We start from the raw sequence: 22,733 nt of genomic DNA, 5'->3' as shown, positions 1-22,733 counted from the left end.
CAGTTATCACCATTCAAATAGCTCTGTTCATGTCTAGTTGTTGCCATTACTGACTACAAAGGGCTCATTAAACAAGGAGAGTGCTAGAAAAATGTATCGTGTCACTCATGAAGCTATTAAATCAATCTGAGTGTTAATATAGGAGACGTTATTCTGGTCTTTGAGACTTTTTAATTTATTTACATTCATGCAGCTGTTGAATCAATGAAGAATGAGAAGTGGATTGAATAGAAATGCGAGAATATGTTACAATTTGAAACCATGAAATATTAACAGTAAAGACAAGGGTTCACAATGTCTTTGGTTTGAGCTGTTTATTATACTTAGGACAAATTCCCAGTTTAAATATCTGATAATATCCAAAAGCTTAGAACAGACAGCCGGAGTTATTTGTCAAATACATCCATATATAATACATGTAAATCCATATATATAAATATCAACATCAGGATGTCCCTTTTACTTGAGGTTAGTAGTTGAGGTATGATGTGTGCTACACTTTCACAGATACATAAAGCTAATCATTCATTTAAAATGTATCTCAAAAGTCAGAATTCATACTTGCTAGAAAATAACTATTTCATTCACAATAATATACAAAGAAACCTCGGAAATAATATACCTTTGATATGACATTCGGGCAGCAGAAAGCACAGCACCACTTTCAGCTAAATGCTAACACCAGCAAGAACACAAATCTGACAAATGCAATGCTTACATACTGATACAAACTACAGCTAAGGCTGAGTGAAATGTCATTCACTTGCTGACATTGGACAAATAGAAATGGTGATATAAAAAGATATATCCCCGAAGTCCCTGATAATAATCCTCTGATATCAGCGCCGATTTTGAAGGCAGTTCCTCTTGCACTTGTTCAGAAGTTTTAATCAACGTGAGCCTCAAAGTGGAATTAGAGGAAATGTCAGAGGATCACCAAAGTCACAGTCTCGTCTTCTCCTGGGGAACAAGAATGTCCTTTCAGCATTTCATGATAATCCATCCAAACATTTTTGAGATATTAAGCCCTGACCAATGTGAACGATTCTCACTGCTAGCGTTGTTAAAAAAGATATGATATAACATCAACGATGGCTTTGTTTCATTGCAACTTGTACATCGACTATCAACATTATTATCCTCTTCTGTGATGAGAAAATAAAAGCAGAGAGGAAAGTTTCAAGTGAAAAGAAACGTTAAAGTTATGTAACACAGATTATAGTTGCATGTAACAAGTTTACCTGACATTTCCAGAACGTTTTTGTCCCATAAGTCGAGTTGCTGTGAGAACCAAGGACAAGCTTTGCTACACAGCTACAAAATATTATTGATGGACTGTATAGGCACATAGAAACTCTTATATATAAGCACTTTACAAAAAAGACACTTGGAACATGATTATTATCTAAATGGAATTTTCAATGGATGAATTGAATGACTTTGAACAAATGCAGTGAATGCAATGGAGATGAAGGATTTGGAATGACACAGCACTTCACCCACAGATACATTTTGTCTCTGCATCTCACTCTAGCAATAGCACTAGTTTGAGAGAATACACTGAAACACCAGGCTTTTTGGTTGGTGTCAAAACCAACCAAAGGTGTCTCTCGCCACCTGAACAGTTTCTTCCCCTCCGCTCATCAATAAGGCCCGCCCCCCACCTGACACTTTACCTCATAGACTCTATGCATTACATTAATGCACACAATGTACAACAATATCCGTTTTCTTTTCTTATTACAGCCGATTTTTTTTATTCCATATTTTATTGCTTTTGATTCCTTTGGATTCCATTGCAATGTAAATACTATTATATTTAACTATATTTTTTATTATTTTAATATTTTTTCTAGTTCTCTATCTGTGTTTAGATTGTTGTTTTACTTTTATGTATGCACCACGACACCTAGTCAAATTCCTCGTAAGTGTAAACCTACCTGGTAATAAACCTGATTCTGAGATAAATCCCCCATTTAAACAGTGAAAGTGAGTTCATAAGGACACAGGCTTGGTGTCTTTTCCAGGATTATTTTCCAAAATCTTGGGGGCTTCTTTCGCCATTGATTCCCAGCAGGTTTGAACCTGCTTCTGGTTGTTGGTGATGCATTTGTCTTGTTCTTTGCTCTTGCTTTTGCTGTTAGTTCTGTCCTGAGACACACCACCGCTCTTCTTCCAGACGCGTCTTCTTTCCTGCAGCTGGATGTGGATGGGAAAATGGTATTCGATGGGGACGTGGACACTCACTCGATTTCCTCCAAGCTTGGGCCAGATTGAATGGAGCATGTGGCGGAGCTCCTGCTGAAACTTCCGGTTGAAGTAGAAGTAGATGAACGGGTTGTAGATGTGCGAGCTTTTGGAGAAGAGTGCGGGAAACAGGTATCCCTCAGAAGCCATGTACACTTGCTCCTCTTTGAAAATGAAGAGAAAGGACACAATAGCGTATGGCGCCCAGGCAACCACAAACCCCAGGCTGACGCAGAAGAACATCTGGAAGAGGAAGTAACAGATAACCGAAGATACATTACTACAATGGAAATACTTTAGTGCTGTAAATAAATAATGAATCATTAGGGGTGTAATCCTTTAAAGCTGGTCTCTTGGAGACTGTAGAAAAAAAGATACAATGCTAATGTGGTCAAGCAGCCTATAAAAATCAATGTTTGTAAGTTATGACTGTCCTGAAAAAGTGACAGCATCAGTCACATGTTTAAATGTTTATTTTCAGTTGCAAATGAGGAAACGTTGCCTTTTTTGCTGTTTAATCTCGTTATACAATAATATTATTATGTTTTTATCACAAACAAATACAATTCAAATGATTTATGATACAGTGCTGCATATAAGTCATCCTGTGTTTTTATATACAAAGTAGTTATGATTGTTAAATGAATATATTCGGGTAAAAATAAAAACATTTGCTTCAAAAGTGGAACTGGATGGAAATACTCCGGTGAATTAGCTTTTTCACATTGCCAACTGGCTGCTGACCCAATTATTTAGTTAAGTGTCTCCATTATTTTACAAATAGACGTCAATATAAATTGAATATTTCCATTGCAAAATAGATCCATTTCCAACCAGTCCAACCCCATGTTGTTTATTGAGTGCTCTTCACTAAGTTAAACCCTAAAACTAGCTTAATAAAATCTAAATTAAGCCAAGTTGTAGGTGCTTAGATTTAAGGAAGCCACTGCAATGAAGTAGTTCCAGAAAAAAAACGTAGTTTCTCACCATGGAGAGTCGTTTTTCGATGCCTTGCATGTTGGTGCGGATGCCCCTCGCAGACAAAGAGTAGGAATAGCGGTTAAGCTTGGCGAGGATCAGACACTGAGACACCGTGATGAGGACGACGGGGATCAGCGTGAAGACGGCGAAGGTACAGATGATGTAGAAGGCGTCCTTGGTGGAGGAGTGGTAGCCCCTCCAGGCCACGGTGCAGGACAGGCCGTACGGCTCGGGGACGTACTCGCCCCATCCGAACAGAGGGAGGCCGGACCACACCACGGCCACCAGCCAGATGGCATAGCACATCAGCCGGATGTTAGAGTTTTCAAACCACACATCTGTGATGAAAAGTCAGAAGAGTCACTTTTGATCCATTCAGAAATTTTCCGCGACTTGCTTTTGGACCGCTTTCCACTAGTTGGGAAACACTTGTCTCGCAGTTATACACTCAAATGTATCTCGCTGCTTTATTGCTAAGGAATAGTTCAACGTTTTGGCAAATTTGCTTTCTCTCTCGCTGAGATAAACATTAAATTATTGGTAGCATTTTCTATGACGCCCATGTCTACAATGCATCTTACTCTGTTTGTAGCACAGTATGAATATAACAATCATAAATACTTAATAACAATAATCATAACACATTATAAAGCATTTTAAGGACTTATAAGGTCAAGTATAATGAGGTTTCATAAAAATCACTGTCCTAATATATGTAAATAATAATTAAAATGCATTTTGTGGCATTATAAAAAACATATAATATAATAATAAAACAATATGATCCTTAAAAATATGTCACTGAGTATGAATTATAAGTATTAAATGCTTATACTTAATGCATTAAACAGATCATAAGGCATTTGGGCATGTGCGTCATAGCACATGTACACAGAGATTGATACAGCACTCTGTAGAGACATTTAAATCAAGTAGCTAAGCAAAGCTAAAATGAGCTACACTGAACAAAAATATAAATGCAACACTTTTGTTTTTGCTCCCATTTTTCATGAGATGAACTCAAAGATCTAAAACATTTTCTATATACACAAAATAACCATTTCTCTCAAATATTGTTCACAAATCTGAAGAAATCTGTGATAGTGAGCACTTCTCCTTTGCCGAGATAATCCATCCCACCTCACAGGTGTGGCATATCAAGATGCTGATTAGACAGCATGATTATTGCACAGGTGTGCCTTAGGCTGGCCACAATAAAAGGCCACTCTAAAATGTTCAGTTTTATCACACAGCACAATGCCACAGATGTCACAAGTTTTGAGGGAGCTTGCAATTGGCATGCTGACAGCAGGAATGTCCACCAGAGCTGTTGCCCGTGAATTGACGGCGTTACGGCCCGTCCACACAGCGGCGTGCGTTGAAGCTTCCAACGCTTCTGCCCATTCACTTTGAATGGGGTGACGTCACTTTTAGCCGAACTGCATCGTGGGAAGCGACGCGGAGCGTTGCTGGCGTGGCTCGCTGCAAAAGTTGAGCAATGTTCAACTTTTGATGCCTCGGCAGAAGCGTCAGCCAATCGAATCATATGCCAGTACAAGCTCTAGCCAATCAAACCGCTGCTTGTGTGTCAGGGGCGGGAGATTCATGTGATTGGTTGTTGGTCGAGTGTCAGACACGCCCGCCGGCAAGCGTCAACGCACGCCGCTGTGTGGACAGGCCGTTAGCCTATAGAGTGGCGAAGTCACACCCTTCTACTTCCGCTCTATGGGACCTTATTTCTGAAAAATTATGTATTGAAGTCAATGGAGAGAGAAAACGTATCTTTCGATCCCGTTTGAATTGTGCCTTGAATTACACATATGATGTTTGTCAATCTTAACAAATCATTTCCATGTCAAAAAAGTCACAGTTTGTCTTAAAACTGCATATAAGATTATGAAAAATACGCAACTAGAAAGACTACAAATCCCAGAGTCGCATACATTAACGTTGCACATTACACTCGTGTTACTCACCGAAACCTTGTAAAGCCGGTCCCGCATGCTGGCTCTTATGGAACCGACTAACTCCCCTTTTGTGTATGTACACTTCTCAACTATATAGATTTTCAGCTATTTTAATACTTTTCACTTCATTCTGAAAGAAAGAGGTGAAATGTGCCAACGTGACGGCCATCTTGGTGTTGGTGACGTATGCAAGACCAGAGTTGTAGTTCATTGAGCGCTTCACACACAAAAATGTGTTACTTCACAGTTTTACGACACATTTTTATTTTTTTGACTTGCAAAATTATCTTTTAAATTGACAAACATCATATACGTGTAATTTGTTGCACAATTCAAACGGGATCAAAAGATAATCTTTCTCTCTCCATTGACTTCAATACATGATTTTTCCAAAATAAGGTCCCATGGAGGTCCACCGGAAAGGGAGGGACTTCGCCTCTCTATAGAAACGTTACTGTTACATATTGATTTCATGATGTTATGGAAGTAAACAAAGGAGTCCAATGGAGGCGTTCTAAGCAGGGTCCAACCTATTTAACGCTACAGGAAAGGGAAAACCCAAAAAAGCAAATGGGCCCCTGTAAATCCACATCCTTTCACTGCCCTCACCGTAAACCAAGCTGTTGCAGATCTTCATGTAGCGTGTGACGCTGATGGCTGCCACCGTGAACATGCCACACAGGCCGCAGAAGAAGCAGCCGAGACCGTAGTACACACACGTGATGTTTCCTCCCAGCCAGCTGTGGCTGAACGAGGATATGATGGAGAATGGGTAGAAGCAGATGCAGACCAGGAAGTCGGCCAGGGCCAGGTTGACGCACAGCAGCTCCGAGCCCACCAACTTGTTTCTCCTGCGGTAACAAACAAGCAGAACCAGCCCGTTGCCCAGGACTGAGAGCAGGACTGGACAGGAGATAAGAGGAGAAGACGTTTCATAATACAAACTGCATTTACTGACTTTTTGGCCACTTGGACAACGAGGAACATGTTACCACACACACACACACACACACACACACACACACGCACACACACACACACACACACACACACACACACACACACACACACACACACACACGAAATAGGTATTGATGCAAAGGCTGCCAATAAAAACACATCCCTCACCTCCCTGATGGAAAAGAGTGACTAACAGTAGGCTATAGGCTACTGTGTGTATGATAATACTCCAATAATGTATCCTCCTTGTCCAACCACCATTAGCCGAAAAATATATCCCTTAGCAACTGTAAATACTGCTGCCAACTATTCTATGTTAATGTGCATTCTCATATACAGGGGCACTAGGGTTATGACTAACACCTGATGAAAGGCAAGCTTTATTCAAGGGTTCTCTCTATTGAGCGAATGAACTGAATTCAGTTGCTATTTTCTACTTGTACTTGTGTCTTTTCATGCACATCATGATCTAACAGCAGAAATTAACACATTTTCTCAATAAAAATAAATGATTTAGAAGACAAGTGAGGCGATGTATGTATTATATATACTAGTTGAATGTATGGCGTATATTTTAATCCAATGTACTTAATTACCTTGATTAACCCCAGATTATTAATAATTAAACACACATATAATGAATAAATTAACACACACTTCTGAAAAACAGTACTCCACTGATTCCCCCAAAGGCTTCTTGCAAAAAAACTAACTTATAATAAATATATACACACTTTTCTGAAAATAAGTGCTCCATCAATTCCCCAAAGGCTTTTAATAAAAAAAACACACATATAATTAATTAATTAATTAAATCAAAATAAGTGCTACATTAATGCCCCCTAAAGGTCATTAAAAACCTAACTAATAATAAATATATCCACACAGCAATCCCTGCCAAATAAACGAATAAAATAAAAATAAAATTTTGTGAAAAGAATTGCTCCATTAATATCCCCTAAAAGCTTCTTATAAGACACTAACTAATATATCCACACTTTTTGGAAAATAAGTACTGATTCCCCCAAAGGCTATTAATACAAAAAACACACACACTTGAAAAAAAGGCTCCATTAATTAACCCCAGACTATTAACAAGAAAACACTCATATAATAAATAAATTGACACACACTTCTGAAAAACAGTGCTCCACTCATTCCCCAAAATGCTTCTTATATAAAAACCTAACTTATAATAAATATATACACACTTTTTGAAAATGAATTGCTCCATTAATATCCCTTAAAAGCTTCTTGGAAAAATATAATATATCCACACTTTTTGGGAAAATAAGTGCTGCATGATTCCCCCAAAGGCTATTCATACAAAAAACACACGTATAATAAATAAATATAGGCCTACACTTAAAACAAAAAAAAGGCTCCATGAATTAACCCCAGAGACTATTATTAAGAATCCTAACCTAAATTAAATGAGAGCACTTTTCTGAAGTTTCTCTAACATTACTTCCTGGTTTCCTGTATCGTCTATTAAAAGAATACAACTTTGAAATGAGAAGTATTCATATTTAGTTTTATCAGTGAAGAAAAACACTTCAATAAAATACTGAACTCACGGACCCACGGAGAGGATGGCCACCCCCACGCAGGAGTCCGCGGCGGGGCTCAGGGTGGAGGTGAAGGCGGAGGAGCTGCGGTTCTCCTCAGAGCGGTTCATCGGCTGGAGCTGGATCCGGTCTCGGAGTCTCCTTCGCGAGAGAGACACACGAAGGTGAGAGCGCGGAGGATCACTTTTATAGGAGCCGGTGGGTCTCCATGGTAACCAGCTTACTCCCTGGACCAGAAGGGGTTAACTGGGTGGACACATCCTACCAGGAGTGACATATCAGGCATGATAATGAGAGGCAGTCACACTGACAAACACCTTTGAAAATAATGGTACTAATGATCATTAATGTTGTGTGACTGACCTCTGATTAGTTGGGTTGGATCCTGTGAAAACACGTTTTAATTGAGCTTCCATCTCTTTAGTTTCCAATAACATGTTCACTATACAGTATTTATGTGTGCATCTCTGTAGGCTACAATGTGTACAGTACTGCATATATGTGTAAATATGTGTGTTTGTTTTATATGTGTTTGGATCTTTTACATTTTAAAAAGTACTAATACCACATATTATCAGAGATGGACGAAGTACTCAGATTGTGTACTCAAGTAAAAGTAGAAGTAGGAATGTATGGAATGCCATTCAAGCCAAAATTAAATAAATAATTAAATAAATACATATATATAAATATGCCTATAAATTCTGAAATAAATAAATGAGGCAATAAATATGTATACATGTACATTTAAATACACATTTATTTATTTCATGGGACTTTTATTTCATAATGACACATTTATTTATTTCAAGAGACTTGTATTTCATAATGACACATTTATTTATTTCAGGGGACTTGTATTTCATAATAACACATTTCCATTCCTTATATGCAAATGAACGGGGTGTGGTTAGCTCACAGCTCCAGACCAAAGCAACAGCACCACAACACTGACTCAATAGCTCTTGTTTCACACTCCAGTACTCTTAAGTGGTTTGCAAACTGGCAATAAACCAAACCGGTTGCGGTTCAAGAACCGTTCTTGTGCTTTCCGGTGCTTAACTGGTTCTTCTCTGGTTCTGAGTCCAGAGCCAGTTCCGGGCTACAGCCTGATTTAGCTCTGGTTCTTCCTGTTTCAGCCGCAGCGGAGCCAGCTCTAAACACCGAAAACCGGTTCTTAGCTGACCCCTCTTGGCTGCCCGGCAAGAACCACGCTAACGTCGGAAGGGGGGGGAGATTAACCTGAGCCATTGTTGTGAGTTTTCATAGTATGTTTAATACTTAAAACGAAAGTTAGTTATAATCAAATATAATCAATTATATTTTTGTATAACCCACAATGAAAATGCTTCATATTTTAGGTTTTTCTATAGTTACAGTATAAACAAAACAAAGTGGTTTGTTTAGGTTGAGTGTGTAAGGTCTATGATTTATGGGTGTCTCTGATAAAGAGAGTAGGCCGTTTTCTCCCTCTCCTCTGGCAGCAGTTTACAGGGAGGGGGGCTCCAGGCTTAAGGAGAAACACAGAGGCCTCAAAAAAGGGTCAAGTCCTTTTTACACTAACATAGGAAGGTGTGTCTTATGCCATAGCTATGGAACATGTCGAGTCATGTTCAGCCTTGTACATTAGAGGGCATGCGCAGTTTTCCACAAATTGGGTGTAGAGGAGGAGTTTGTTTTTTGGGGTTTCGATCCAGTTTTTTTAGCATAAAGAGACTGGTTTTTTGAGAGAGCGCGAGAGAGAGGGGGGGTTTCCCCTGGTAGACTCTCTCCCGGTAGGCTTTGTGCTTCAGAGCTGGATAAATAGCTCTCGGTAAGGTCCTCCCAGACGGGGTAAATATCTCTCGAATTTCTTGGTTGTTGGCTGAGTGGAATGATTTGATGAGAGATGTGTTTGTGAATATTATAACCCGCGACCTGTGAGGAATCTTCCTCCGAAATATTGGCGGATAGGAACGGGTTTTTGAATGTTATACCCGCCGTCTGTGTCGGAAAAAAGGTATGAAACTGATGTGAATTGATTTGGTGAATGAAAAGTTGAATGCGCTTTTTATTGTCACCGGTCTTTTTACGAGGAAATACCTCTAAATTCTATCGGGAGAATTTTAAAATGTCACAACTGAATTGGGCAGTTGAAATTAAACATTTTGGTAATAAATGTAAGACTGTGAATTAAAGTTTCATATTTGAACATGATCACAGCACCATGGTTTTTAGTATAATTATAATGTTGTAAAGAGAGAAGGTAAAAACCCTGTATTAGTTTGGACCTATTTTTCTTCAAATAAACTGAATCCCACCTGTTGGACTGGGATAACTTAAAAGACACCTGTGCTCTCCTCTCCTGCTTAAAAGGTAAGACTGCACCCTGCCACACACACTTAGGTAGGAGCACACTCCATTTACTGATATCAAAATCCTTCGGGATCCCTTAAACAGATTAAAAAAGAGTTGTCTGAATTGAAACAGCAGTTAATTGAACCTGGTTCTTCGGGGGGTTAGGAAGAGGTGAGATCTTGCTGACGTTGGTGGATCTGAGCCAAGCAGCAAACTTACATAGACTCAATAACTTCGGTCAGGTCAATTAGTAGGTCAGAGTAATTTACCGGAATAAATTATCAGGACCTCTCCGACTCTAAACACATAATAACAGTTTATGGCGAGTACTGAAAATGAAAGTTGTAACAAGCAGTAGCGCTGAGCAAAGTGACTAGAACACAACTACACACTTGTAAAAAAATAACACACTTTATAAAGTCAGGCAACACTAACCGGGTCATTCCTAGCATTCAGTGCCATTTAGGTCCCCAACACATTATATCATATATTTTGCATGTAAAAGGTCAAATGCTTATTTTTAAAAGCTTGGTTTTACATGTTTATTCCCCTCTACTATAAAACATCAATGTTATTTTCCCAGGATATTCAAAATGCTAAATAATTACTCTGATTTTAGCACAAGTAGGCCAAATTGCTGTCCCAAATCATGTTTGCTCAACTTCTCTAACAGATATAAACAAAGAAATCAAACAAATACAAACAAATTCTACATTTGTGTCACTGTTGTGTAACCCTTTTATTAATATTCCTCACCAAATAAAAAAAAAAAATGGTAATTCATTTTTATTGATGAAAGTTTTTTAAAAATGTGTGTCCCCTGTTTTAATGTCCCCCCTGTTACTCTGATTTGAATCCCTCTGGACACGCCCCTTTACTATTCTACTATTTGTATGACTCAAGAAGAAGGATACATTTTGAGCGGGAAAATCATCTTCAAGAAGCAGAGTAAGTATGCACTCTTCCTTCAACAATTGTTTTATGTTTTTTACTAACTTAACTGTTGCGGTAAAGCATAACATGTCCACCCTGTTATGCTCATTTTTTGTGGAAACTGATCAAAATGTTTACATTTAGAAAAAAATGTGAATATAGCTATCAAATATCTTTCTCTGTTGTCACAAGTGCTAGCTTGATCATCATCAGACATGTAGCAATAGCCAAGTTTAGCATAAAATGTCCACCCTGTTACCGTCCACCCTGTTACTATTTTTCACAGTAACAGGGTGGACATACAATAAGGGGTTGTTAAAAGGCTAGATGATTAACTATTTCCAGCATGTGCTGTTATATATTGTTTGTTTAATATGCATATATGTTATATATAGTCTTAAATTATATGATATCTAATGGTATGAATGTATTTATCAGGAAATGGCAGCATTGTCTAATGCAGAAAAGCAGCGACGCTACAGGGCACGAAGGGATTCAGACAATGAAAGAAGGCAGCAGTACCTGGATAAAGAGAAGGCAAAGTGGAAGAAAGACAGAGAAGAAGGGGAAAAAAAGAAAGTGTCAGACCTCAGTGAAAGAGAAAGGAGAGAACAGAGAAAGAAGTGGCAAGAAAAGAAGAAAAAGCTTAGGGATAAAGCAAGAGCCAGCGTAATGACCACTCCACCTCGAAGTCGAGACAATGCAGCACAACAAGGGCCCTCAAGGTTAGAATAAAGTTATGGGTTAAATGCTTTGCAGATTGTGTGTATCTGGATTTGAATTATCTTACATGATAAAGCAAACAATTTTGTGTTTCAGTGATTGTAAATTGTGACAATAAACTTTTTGAAATAAAATAAAAAACCTTCCTGTGTTATAGGCAATACGTTGTTGGACGGAGCAATGTCAGAAGGGGGAGAAGGAGGCTCCAGAACCAGATTGAAAAACTAGAGGCCACATTGAAGAGAGAAATTAGAAACAATTACAAATACAAAAAGAGAGACCAGCGTTTGGCTGGGTAGAACAAATCCCCTCGGTCTAGGGTGAATTACCTGCTTCGCAATCAAATAGTTAAGGACACAATTAGAAAAAGATTGTTATTGCAGGAAGCCATAATTGAAGACATCAGAAATAAATACAAAAACACCCAGAAGGAACGAGAGAAACAAATAATTGCTAAAACAACAATAGGAAAGATTATAAAGAAATACAGGCTGCAGAGGGATGCACAGAAAATTCTTGGCTTTTCAAAAAAGCGAGGTCAAAGACCAGATGGAGCGCTGTTGACATTTGAAAGAAAAGTGAGCAACAGATTACCTGCTGAATGCAAAGCAAAAGTAAAAGCTTTCTATTTGAGAGATGACGTCAGCCGGATGACAACGGGACGAAAACAAACTGTCACTCAAAAGAAGACGAAAAATCAAAAACGTTTGCTAACTGACACGATGAAAAATCTGCACCAGAAATTCCTTTCTGAGCATCAACATCGGGTCTCTTACTCGTGTTTCTGCACCTTGAGACCATTTTGGGTTGTGGTGCCAACAGAAGCTGATCGAGAAACCTGTCAGTGTAAAACTCATGAGAACTTACAGTTCATGGCCAACACTCTAAACAGCCAAGGCATGTCAGCTACAAAAAATATTGAGGAAATGGTAGATGTGCAATCCAAAATCCAAACTCTGTGCATACGGCGAGTGTAAAGACTGTTTACACAACACATAAAATGCTGAGAGCTCCTGAAAACATAGAGGTAGGTATTACCCAGTGGTCTTTGGAAGCCAACATCCATAATGGAGAGGAGCCAGGGAAAAGGTCAACAATCACTGTTAAGAAAAATGTGATGACAACAGAGGATGGACTTGCATGTGACTTTCATGACCGACTGTTCAGATTTAGAAGGCACATATTTAACATTCGGTGGCAGTATGGAGCCTATAGACAACTAAGGGAAAACTTGAGGAGCAATGAATGTCTAATTCATGTAGATTTCAGTGAGAATTACTCCTGTAAGTACTCTAAGGAAATTCAATCTGTCCATTTTGGAGGTTCCCACCAGCAAGCAAACCTGCACACTGGAGTGCTTTACACAGCAGCTGAACTGTCTCCAGTTACTTTCACCACCATTTCACCTTCCAGACGCCACGATCCCCCAGCCATCTGGGCCCATCTTGACCCTGTTTTGGACATGGTGAGGGAGAGACACCCTGATATCAATCGCCTGCATGTTTTCAGTGACGGCCCAGCAACTCAGTACAAACAGAAGGGTAACTTTTACCTACTATCTCAAGAGCCGTTCAAAAAAGGCTTTCAAGCCGTCAGCTGGAACTTTTTTGAGACCAGCCATGGAAAGGGTGCTCCAGATGGTGTTGGGGGTACCCTTAAAAGATCTGCTGACAGAATTGTCAAACATGGAGAAGATATCCCCAATGCGGAAACCATGTTCCACCAGTTAAAAAAGTCGGGCACTTCAGTGGAGCTTTTTCTCGTGGGAGAAGAAGAAGTTGAGAAAAAAGGGCAGGAAATGTTGGATGGGCCGCAGCTTGTGCCTGTGAAAGGAACTATGAAAATACACCAAGTAATTTGCCTCTCTCCAGGGATTATCAAATACAAGGACCTAACCTGTCTTTGCCAGGCTGACAAGGGCAAACTGGACTGTCCGTGCTATGGGCTAAAGGAGGTGAGCTTGGTAGAAGAGCCGATTCAAGAATGCACCAGAGAACCAACCCGGCCTGAGGTCCTCACTAAAGAAGAAATTGGGCAGTGGTGCATCATTAAGTATGATGGTGAACTCTTCCCAGGAATCATCCTGGAGGTGGAAGAAGACCTGAAGATAAAGTGTATGCATAGGAATGGCATTAACAAATTTTACTGGCCCAGTCCACGAGAAGACGTAAGTTGGTACAGAGATGACCAGATTGTATGCCTCATTACAGAGTCGCAACCAATCAATAAGAGGTCTGTCCAGCTGGAAAAGTCTGTTTGGAGTTTCTTAGAGAAGCACCTGGGTTGCTGGCTAATGGAATAGATGGTTGATGTATAGATGGAGGATGTTGGTACTACATATGTATTAACTGTTGAATATGTTCATGAATATTGTATTGGGTGGACTTTTATGGTTGAAGTTTGGAGTATGTGTGTATTTGTCAGGGCCTGGGGGATGCGGGGCAGGTGGGCTGTTATTGTTAATTATAATAATTCTTGTTAGTAATCTTGGTAAAATGAAATGTAATTAAATAATATATAATATAACATTTTTAACACCATTAATTAAATGTCATGTTTACGGATGTATGTTCTTAATTGAATATTTGTATATCTATTAACTGTTGAATATGCTCATGAATATTGTATTGGGTGGACTTTTATGTTTGAAGTTTGGAGTATACGTATTTGTCAGGGCCTGGGGGATGCGGGGCGGGTGGGCTTTTTTACATTATTAAATTACATTGCATTTAGCTGACGCTTTTATCCAAAGCGACTTACAATAAGTGCGTTCGACCAGGAAGACACAACCTTGAAGAAAACAGAATCATATAAGTACATCAGGTTTCATAGAGCCAAACATTTCAAGTGCTACTCAACTGGCTTTAGATAAGCCAGTCCTTTATTAGTATATTGTTAATTATAATAATTCTTGTTAGTAATCTTGGTAAAATGAAATGTAATTAAATAATATATAATATAACATTTTAACACCATTAATTAAATGTAATGTTTAAGGATTTATGTTCTTAATTAAATATGTTATTGTATTCACTGATGTGAAGTCCCCCCTGTTACGTCCTGTTTCTCTTGTGTCCACCCTGTTACCTGTGTTTCTTTTTATAATAATTAAATGAAATGAACAAATATGACCCATGTCTTTGTAGTCCTTTGCAGGGAATGATTTGACAAAATTAATGTACTAAAACATGCGGCCACATTCCAATTAAATTATGTTTTATTCTAAAACAAATGGGTTGAACTTACATTGTGCCTCAAAATAATTTTTCTAAATAATGCTTTTTTTTTAAAATGTTTTGTTAAATTATTTTTGAGAGGTTAGGTAAGCAACATTTCAGCTGTTAGATAATTAACATTTATAATGATTGTGTAGTCAAAACACTTTTTAATAGACATGAGAATGTCTGTAACAGGGTGGACGTTTTGCCTCGTTTGCATCCGATTATTAGGTCACAATTATTTAAACATAATATCCTGAGCTTGACCAAAACATTTTTCTTATACTTTAACAAGCCATCATTCAGATTAAATTAAAAAAAACATGGAAAATTATGTTTTTTTATTTTTTATTAACCTAGCTGAAATGGCACCGAATGCTAGGAATGACTCAACCAGGCTTCGTGTGATTCTGTTTATTTGTACCTTACTTTGACCATCCGTTCACTGTTATTGATCATTGTGGAGAGCAGGCAGAAGTTTTGTTTTGTATTATAGCAGCTAATCAACAGTATCAATTTCATGTAGAACTTGTTGCAAAAAATCATTTTATCCCTCATCAAATATAGCAGAATACATGAATTATTGTACTCAGGAGGGGAGTTTGACAAAGGATTACTCAAGAAGTACACAGTAAAAGTACTTCATTGTATTTGTGGTAGTAGTCTAACAAGTACTGAGTCCAACAGTACCAATTTTAATAAGAACGTATGGATAAAAATCATTTGACCTCATAAGTGGCATGATTTTCTTCTCAGGAGGGGACTTTGAGAGAGTATTACCCAAAAAGTACACAGTAAAAGTAGCCTTTTATTGTAGCAGTCAAACTAGGACTGAGTCAAACAGTGTCAGTTGTATTAAGAATGTATGGAACAAATGACTTGTATTGCAAATAAAGCAGAAAAAAACATGCATTATTTTACTCTTCTACAGCGATTACCGCAAAGGTACGGAGCCCCTAAAGGGACATGTAAAAAATAAAAATAAAACAGAGAGAGAAAAAAAAAAGTCAGGATAACGAGTTAGTATCTCGTGCGCACGAGAACGTTTCTCGTGCGAGATACTAACTCGTTATCCTGACTTTTTTTTTACTAACTCGTGCGCACTTTTTTTTGTTGAGAAAGTTACCGGTGCGCCAAGGAGGAAGTGAAGCGCACAGGAGACAACCATTTCATTGCAGACTGTTATGTTTACGTGGGGAAATGACAGTGCATACATTATTTGAGATATATATCGTACTTAGACGGCTAGTGACGGGCGGCCCACTTTGGTACCGGCCCAATGGGATTCGTCCCGATGGCCAGTGTGTGTGTGTGTGTGTGTGTGTGTGTGTGTGTGTGTGTGTGTGTGTGTGTGTGTGTGTGTGTGTGTGTGTGTGTGTGTGTGTGTGTGTGTGTGTGTGTGTGTGTGTGTGTGTGTATAAAACAGCTGCGGGCAGCAGGTACTCTGGCCCGTCTACACTACAGGCGTCAAAAAATGCTTTCAACGCTTCGCCCATTCATTTGAATGGGGTGACGTGGGATATTTTCAAACTTCGCCGAACTGCATTGTGGGTAGCATGGCAAGGCGTTGCAAGCATTGCGAGCGTCTATCGGCGTCAAAAGTTGAACAATGTTCAACTTTTGAGGCTCGATGCTTGCTCGAAGCTGGCGTCAGCCAATCAAATCCCGTTTATGCAAATCTGCCAGTACAAGCTAGCCAATCAAACCGCGTGTATGCTGGGAGACTACGCAGGTCATTTCCTCATATTCAAAAAAATGGAGGGAAAATTCATTATAGCGGTAGTGAATCACCCGGTGCTGTATGATCAGTCTCTGTTCATCTACCGGGATACAAACCGGAGGAGCGAGGCATGGAGGGAGGTGGCAGAGACAGTGGGTGAAACTGGTAGGTTTTCGCCTGTTTGGGGATTTTATATCCAGTTTACTTCGTTTTAACATTGCTATTGCTTTGTATGTCGGGGGCGGGAGATTCATGTGATTGGTTGTTGGTCGCGTTGCTCGCAAAAAATCGCCAAGCCTCAGACACGCCCAGCTTCAAGCTTTTTTGACGCCTGTAGTGTAGACGGGCCGTCTCGAGTCACGGACATTAATTCATAGATCAAAGCAGACTCTCCAGTGTTTTGCCAATCCGGTGCTTAAACCAATAGCTCTACACCCCTGGCCGAAATGTCCATAAAATTAAGTCTGACTTCAAATAATGTATGCACTGTCATTTCCCCACGTAAACATAACAGTCTGCAATGAAATGGGTTGTCTCGTGTTCCACTTCCTCCTTGGTGCATCGGTAACTTTCTAAAAAAAAAATAAAGTCAGGAAAACGGATTTGTTTCTCGTGCGCACGAGAAACAAATCCGTTTTCCTGACTTTATTTTTTTTCTCATTTTTTGTATGTCCCTTAAACCGTTATCCTGACTTTTTTTTAAGATACTTTCTCGTGCGCACGCGAAACATTCGCGTGCACACGAGATACATTCACGTGCGCACGAGATACAAACCCGTTATCCTGACTTTTTTTTTTCTCTCCCTGTTTTTTTTTCTTTTCTTCCCATGTCCCTTTAGGGGCTCCGTACAAAGGCGCTATTAATCGCGCACTCAAAAATGAATAGCGGCTGATTTGACCAAGCGAACGCGAGAGACGGCTGAGTTGACCGCAGTTATGCAACAGCAACCGAAGCTAAACTGCCTATCTTGACTACTTGTTGCTATCCTATTGTGGCATAAGCCGTTTTCTACAGGCACATTTTACCTTTTCATTATGATTCTACTTGTGATAGTCCAACAGCACAACCTGTGCAGCCCATGTATTGATTCCATCTGATAGCTGCTATAATACAAAACTTCTGCCTGCTCTCCACAATGATCAATGCAGTGAACGGATGGTCAAAGTAAGGTACAAATAAACAGAATCACACAAAGCCTGGTTAGTGTTGCCTGACTTTATAAAGTGTGTTATTTTTTTATAAGTGTGTGGTTGCGTTCAAGTCACTTTGCTCAGCGCTACTGCTTGTTACAACTTTCATTTTCCGTACCCGCCATAAACTGTTATTATGGCTCAGGTTAATCTCGCCCCCTTCCGACGTGAGCGTGGTTCTTGGTTCTTGCCAGGCAGCCAAGAGGAGTCAGCTAAGAACCGGTTTTCGGTGTTTAGAGCCGGCGGCTCCGCTGCGGCTGAAACAGGAAGAACCAGAGCTAAATCAGGCTGTAGCCCGGAACTGGCTCTGGACTCAGAACCAGAGAAGAACCAGTTAAGCACCAGAAAAGCACAAGAACGGTTCTTGAACCGGAACCGGTTTGGTTTATTGCCAGTTTGCAAACCACTTAAGAGTACTGGAGTGTGAAACAAGAGCTATTGAGTCAGTGTTGTGGTGGGATCTGTGAGTTCATTTACATATAAGGAATGGAAATGTGTCATTATGAAATACAAGTCCCCTGAAATAAATAAATAAATGTGTCATTATGAAATACAAGTCCTCTGAAATAAATAAACGTGTCATTATGAAATACAAGTCTCTTGAAATAAATAAATGTGTCTCTTGAAATAAATACATGTGTCATTATGAAATAAAAGTCCCATGAAATAAATAAATGTGTATTTAAATGTACATATTTATTGCCTCATTTATTTATTTCAGAATGTATTTCATATGCATATTTATATATATGTATTTATTTAATTATGTATGTATGTAATTTTGGCTTAAATGGCATTCCATAGTATGCACCTGCATCCTGACTTTATTTATTTTTTCTCATATTTATTTTTTACGTCTCTTAAAGGTGGGGTAGGTAAGTTTGAGAAACCGGCTCGAGATACACTTTTTGTTACATTCCATGGAATGCTCTCAACATCCCGATAGCAATGAATATCTTAAGTGCTTTGACAACAAATCCATACAAAAATGTCATCTGTGGAAGCCGTAGTACTGTAAAAAGCACGACCACTCATTTTAGCCGACCTGGCTAAAATAACTGGATGGTTAGGGTTAGGGAAAAAAAGTAAATCAAAGAACTAGATTCCTATACCGGATCTCCTCTCTGGTAAACAAAAACACCCTGAAAACTCTGGCAGGAGCACTCATTCAAGGGTACTATGACTATGCTTGCACGTCATGGTACCATAGCACCTCCAAGGCGCTAAAAATAAAACTTCAAACATCGCAAAATAAATTGGTCAGACTACTGCTTGACCTTTCATCTAGAACCCACCTCACCTCTGCCCACTTTGACAACCTAGGATGGCTTAGAGTAGACGACAGAGTACAGCTACTTGCAATGGGCCTGGTCTACAAGATCCACTACACCTCTATGGTACCCATGTACATGTCAAAATTCTTCCCAAAGGTCAAGGAATACCATGATCATAACACCAGAGGGAGCTCCACAAATCATGTGAAACCCAGATTTGGCACAAAAAAGGGGCAATACACGTTTCGCAATTATGCCACATCAAGGTGGAACGCTCTTCCCACAACTGTAAAGGAAAGTAAAACTATACTTACCTTCAAAACCTCTCTTAAAGAGCACCTTCGGGGGAGAGCATTGCAAAACTGGCCTCGGTAATGGTACAAATCTCAACCTGTCGTTCAATGGACAGCTTTCCCCCCCCCATCTATGTATATACTCGCATTTTAGACTCTGTTACTAACTGTATATCTGTAGACTTGGTATGTCTTAAATGTCCGGTTAGGATGTATTAGAACTAGGGCCGGGACTTTAACGCGTTAATTAAGATTAATTAATTACACAAAAATTAACGCATTTTAATCGCACTTATTTTTGCACCGCGGAACGTTTCTCACTGGATGAGTTTCAGGCGTACCGATTATACTGGAGCACCAACTAACGTTCATGACAACAACAAACCACAGTGAACAACAGTGGGAAATGTTGTTTTAAAAAACGGACGGATGGAAGCGTCGATAAGAGCACGGTTGTGTGCAAATTATGCAAAAAGGAATTCGCATATCACCGCAGCACATCAAGCCTCAAATATCACCTCAATGCAAAAACATATAGCAGCTAGCGTGGACGTTAGCCTCTTTTATCGCGTTCACAACAAAAAGAGCCGGTACTAAAATTAGTTCATGAGAACCTTTTTACCCCCACGAAAGTCCCTGCTAGAGAGCAGAGAGCTGCTAGAGAGCAGGGACTTTCGTACGGCTCTCTTGTGAGAAAATAGCTATATTTCTGATTGGCTGGGCGGATTGCAAACCACGCCCCGTAAAACTCCCAAAAAGTTTGGTGAAGCCGCCATTTTATTATCCTCGCATTAGCATTATTAGCATTAGCATTATCCCAGCGCAGAAACGCAGAGAGACTAACTTGTGAAAACACAAAATAAAACATGGGAGCGGTGGAGATGAGGAGGTGTCGGCGTTCTGGCGATTTACTCGGAAGGCTTCAGTAGAAGCTGCTGGGACTCCCAGCAGCTTCTACTGAAGCCAGTCCCCAACTCCGGGGACTTCCGGCCGGGGACTTTGGGCGGCAGTATACGCCGTGAAGTGGTTTGCGGCCTGCCAGTAAATCCAAAGCAGAAGAAGAAGAAGTGACGTCAGCGGCTTCATTTGCCTAATCCTCCCCCAGGTTCAAAGAGTTCTCATGAACTAAGTTCTCATGAACCTTTGTGGGAAAAGTACTGCGGTGTGAATGCGCCTAATGGTATACTAAAATCCATGTGAAAAAATTGCTTCTCACTGTTCTCAGGTCAAATATTTATGTGATTAAAAATGCGATTAATTTCGATTAATTAATTACAAAGCCTCTAATTAATTAGATTAATTTTTTTAATCGAGTCCCGGCCCTAATTAGAACGAAATCTAAAATGAAAATTGTAAACAAGCAATCTGTATGTAAAAAAACCACCTGTATGTAAATTGTAAATAAGCCATCTGTATCTCAAATATGTCTTATATGTCTTAAATGACATGATGAATTGGAAATGGGGGACCCTGATGTAAACAAGACGAAAGTCTTTCTCTGGTCTGCATCCCCTTAACAATTGTATGTTTTGAGCTGTACTGTACTGTACCCAATATACAAGCTGTTAATAAACTTTTCAATCAATCAATCAATGGCCTACCTGCCTGTCAGCCTTCCATCTGTGCACAAACTTATCTCGTGCCCTCATTGGTCATGTGCGCGTTCGTGTGTGTTGGAGGAGGGGCTCTATAAGGAAGTGGCAGATTTTTTACGGCTGTGTATTTTCAAATTCTAGCGCACTCGAGCTGGTTTCTCCAACAATACCTACCCCACCTTTAAACCGTTATCCCTACTTTTTTCCCCTTCCATGTCCCATTGGGGCTCTGTAGAGATGCAACAGAGCAGACATAAGAAGTAGGTGAAAATGGAAAAATTGAAAGAAAAAGTACTTCAAAATTGAATTTCGGACAGTATTGGAGTAAATACTTCATTCAACAACTACTTCTGTTTTTATGCAGATGTGTGAGTGTGTGTGTGTTGCACCATAATGAGTATCACGTAAGGTATTGGTTTTAATTGTCTATACACAAATTGTAAAAGAAAAAAAAAGAGATATACCCAACCACCTCCTTCTGTGTCCTTATTAAAGAAATATAAAATATATAACCAAATGCAATAAAATGAAGTAAACAAACTGGACACTTAAAGATCCAAATACAGCATTGTATGTATGCAGTTCATATGAATCCCAGGGAGTGAAGAGTTAATATATTACATCAAGTAAAATCACTACTTGAAATGAGAAAATATCTATTTGTTTTTCTCCCTCAGTAATTTCATATTGATTACAAATAAAGCTATGGATGAAGCCCTACACTTTAAAAATGATGAAAAGTGGGAACAATGCATGGAAGTGTCTAACAGGTGGAAGGAACGACTCACCTCCAGGTATTACAGTACTGCTATTTAGAGAAAGAGCTGTAATGACAGCGTGTCACAAAATGGGCTCTAATGGTCGCTAAATTCAATCTCCTCCGTTTTAAATAACGTCTGATCACTCAGCTCAGAGCACTTTCACACAGCGGTAGAAGGATATTTACAGTCTCATCACAACGTACAAAGGATTACAAGTCAAAGTCCTCCATACTTAAAGCACTAAAGGTAAAAGCAGTCATTATTCAGAATGGCCCATTTCAGACTTTTTAAATTGTCTGATTGACATATAAGAATAGATTGTTTTATGTATTTACTTTAAAGTTTCACCTGGTAAAGGTGTTACTTATTATTGTAGGCATGGAGAGCTTGTGAATTTAACCTAGATATCAATAAAGGTCTACTTTTATCCATTGTATTACATCATTTATTTGTTAATTTGATATTGTTTTATTATCTGAATCAACCAAGTGCCTATGTGAATATGGGTATGGATTGGCATCAGGTTGGCATGTGAATATTTATAAAATGGTTGCTCGCGTTTTCAATACAGAATTGTTTTGAACACTTTTTACATTACATTTAGCTGAGACTTTTATCCAAAGCGACTAACAGTAAGATACAAACTTGAAGAAAACAGAATCATATAAGTACATCAGGTTTCATAGAGCCAAAACATTTCAAGTGCTACTCAACTCAACTTAAGAGGTGTGTGATTGTTTTTGAGCCTGTTTTATTTTTTCTTCTGCTGTATTCAAGTCTCTCTTAAAGAAAATATCTGGATCTTAATGATAACCTGATCAAAATAAAAGGTATTCTTTATTTTATTTAATTCTTTTGCAGCGATTTTGCTCAATGCTGATGACAAAGATGTCCCCCTGTTGACCTCCTGTACTACACCTAAACACTAGGGAGAGATAAGGAAAAAACACACTGGTTATGGATGC

At 39.1% G+C, this 22,733-nt stretch overlaps 1 protein-coding gene across 1 annotated transcript; it reads right to left on the bottom strand.

Moving 5' to 3' along the window:
- Positions 1-1,995: 1,995 nt before the first annotated feature.
- Positions 1,996-7,833, bottom strand: opn8c (opsin 8, group member c). The gene is made up of 4 exons (XM_034240153.1): positions 7,737-7,833; positions 5,805-6,098; positions 3,235-3,566; positions 1,996-2,490 (listed from the first exon to the last, which is right to left on the bottom strand). The coding sequence occupies exons 1-4, from the start codon at positions 7,831-7,833 to the stop codon at positions 1,996-1,998; spliced, it is 1,218 nt and encodes a 405-aa protein (XP_034096044.1).
- Between the last annotated feature and the right edge of the window lie 14,900 nt (positions 7,834-22,733).

The sequence above is a fragment of the Gymnodraco acuticeps genome, unplaced genomic scaffold (assembly GCF_902827175.1).
Source record: "Gymnodraco acuticeps unplaced genomic scaffold, fGymAcu1.1, whole genome shotgun sequence".
NCBI classification, from domain to species: Eukaryota; Metazoa; Chordata; class Actinopteri; order Perciformes; family Bathydraconidae; genus Gymnodraco; species Gymnodraco acuticeps.
Note: the sequence above shows the minus strand (reverse complement) of the source record. Positions and strands in the feature narration are given on the sequence as shown.

What these genes read in the sequence shown, in the direction of transcription:
- opn8c (XM_034240153.1), bottom strand. Translation starts at nt 7,833, where the DNA reads ATGAACCGCTCTGAGGAGAACCGCAGCTCCTCCGCCTTCACCTCCACC. An exon ending in GGTGGCCATCCTCTCCGTGG is followed by an intron (nt 6,099 to 7,736) that starts GTCCGTGAGTTC and finishes TCTCCTGTCCAG; the next exon opens with TCCTGCTCTCAGTCCTGGGC. An exon ending in TCGAAAAACGACTCTCCATG is followed by an intron (nt 2,491 to 3,234) that starts GTGAGAAACTAC and finishes TTCCTCTTCCAG; the next exon opens with ATGTTCTTCTGCGTCAGCCT.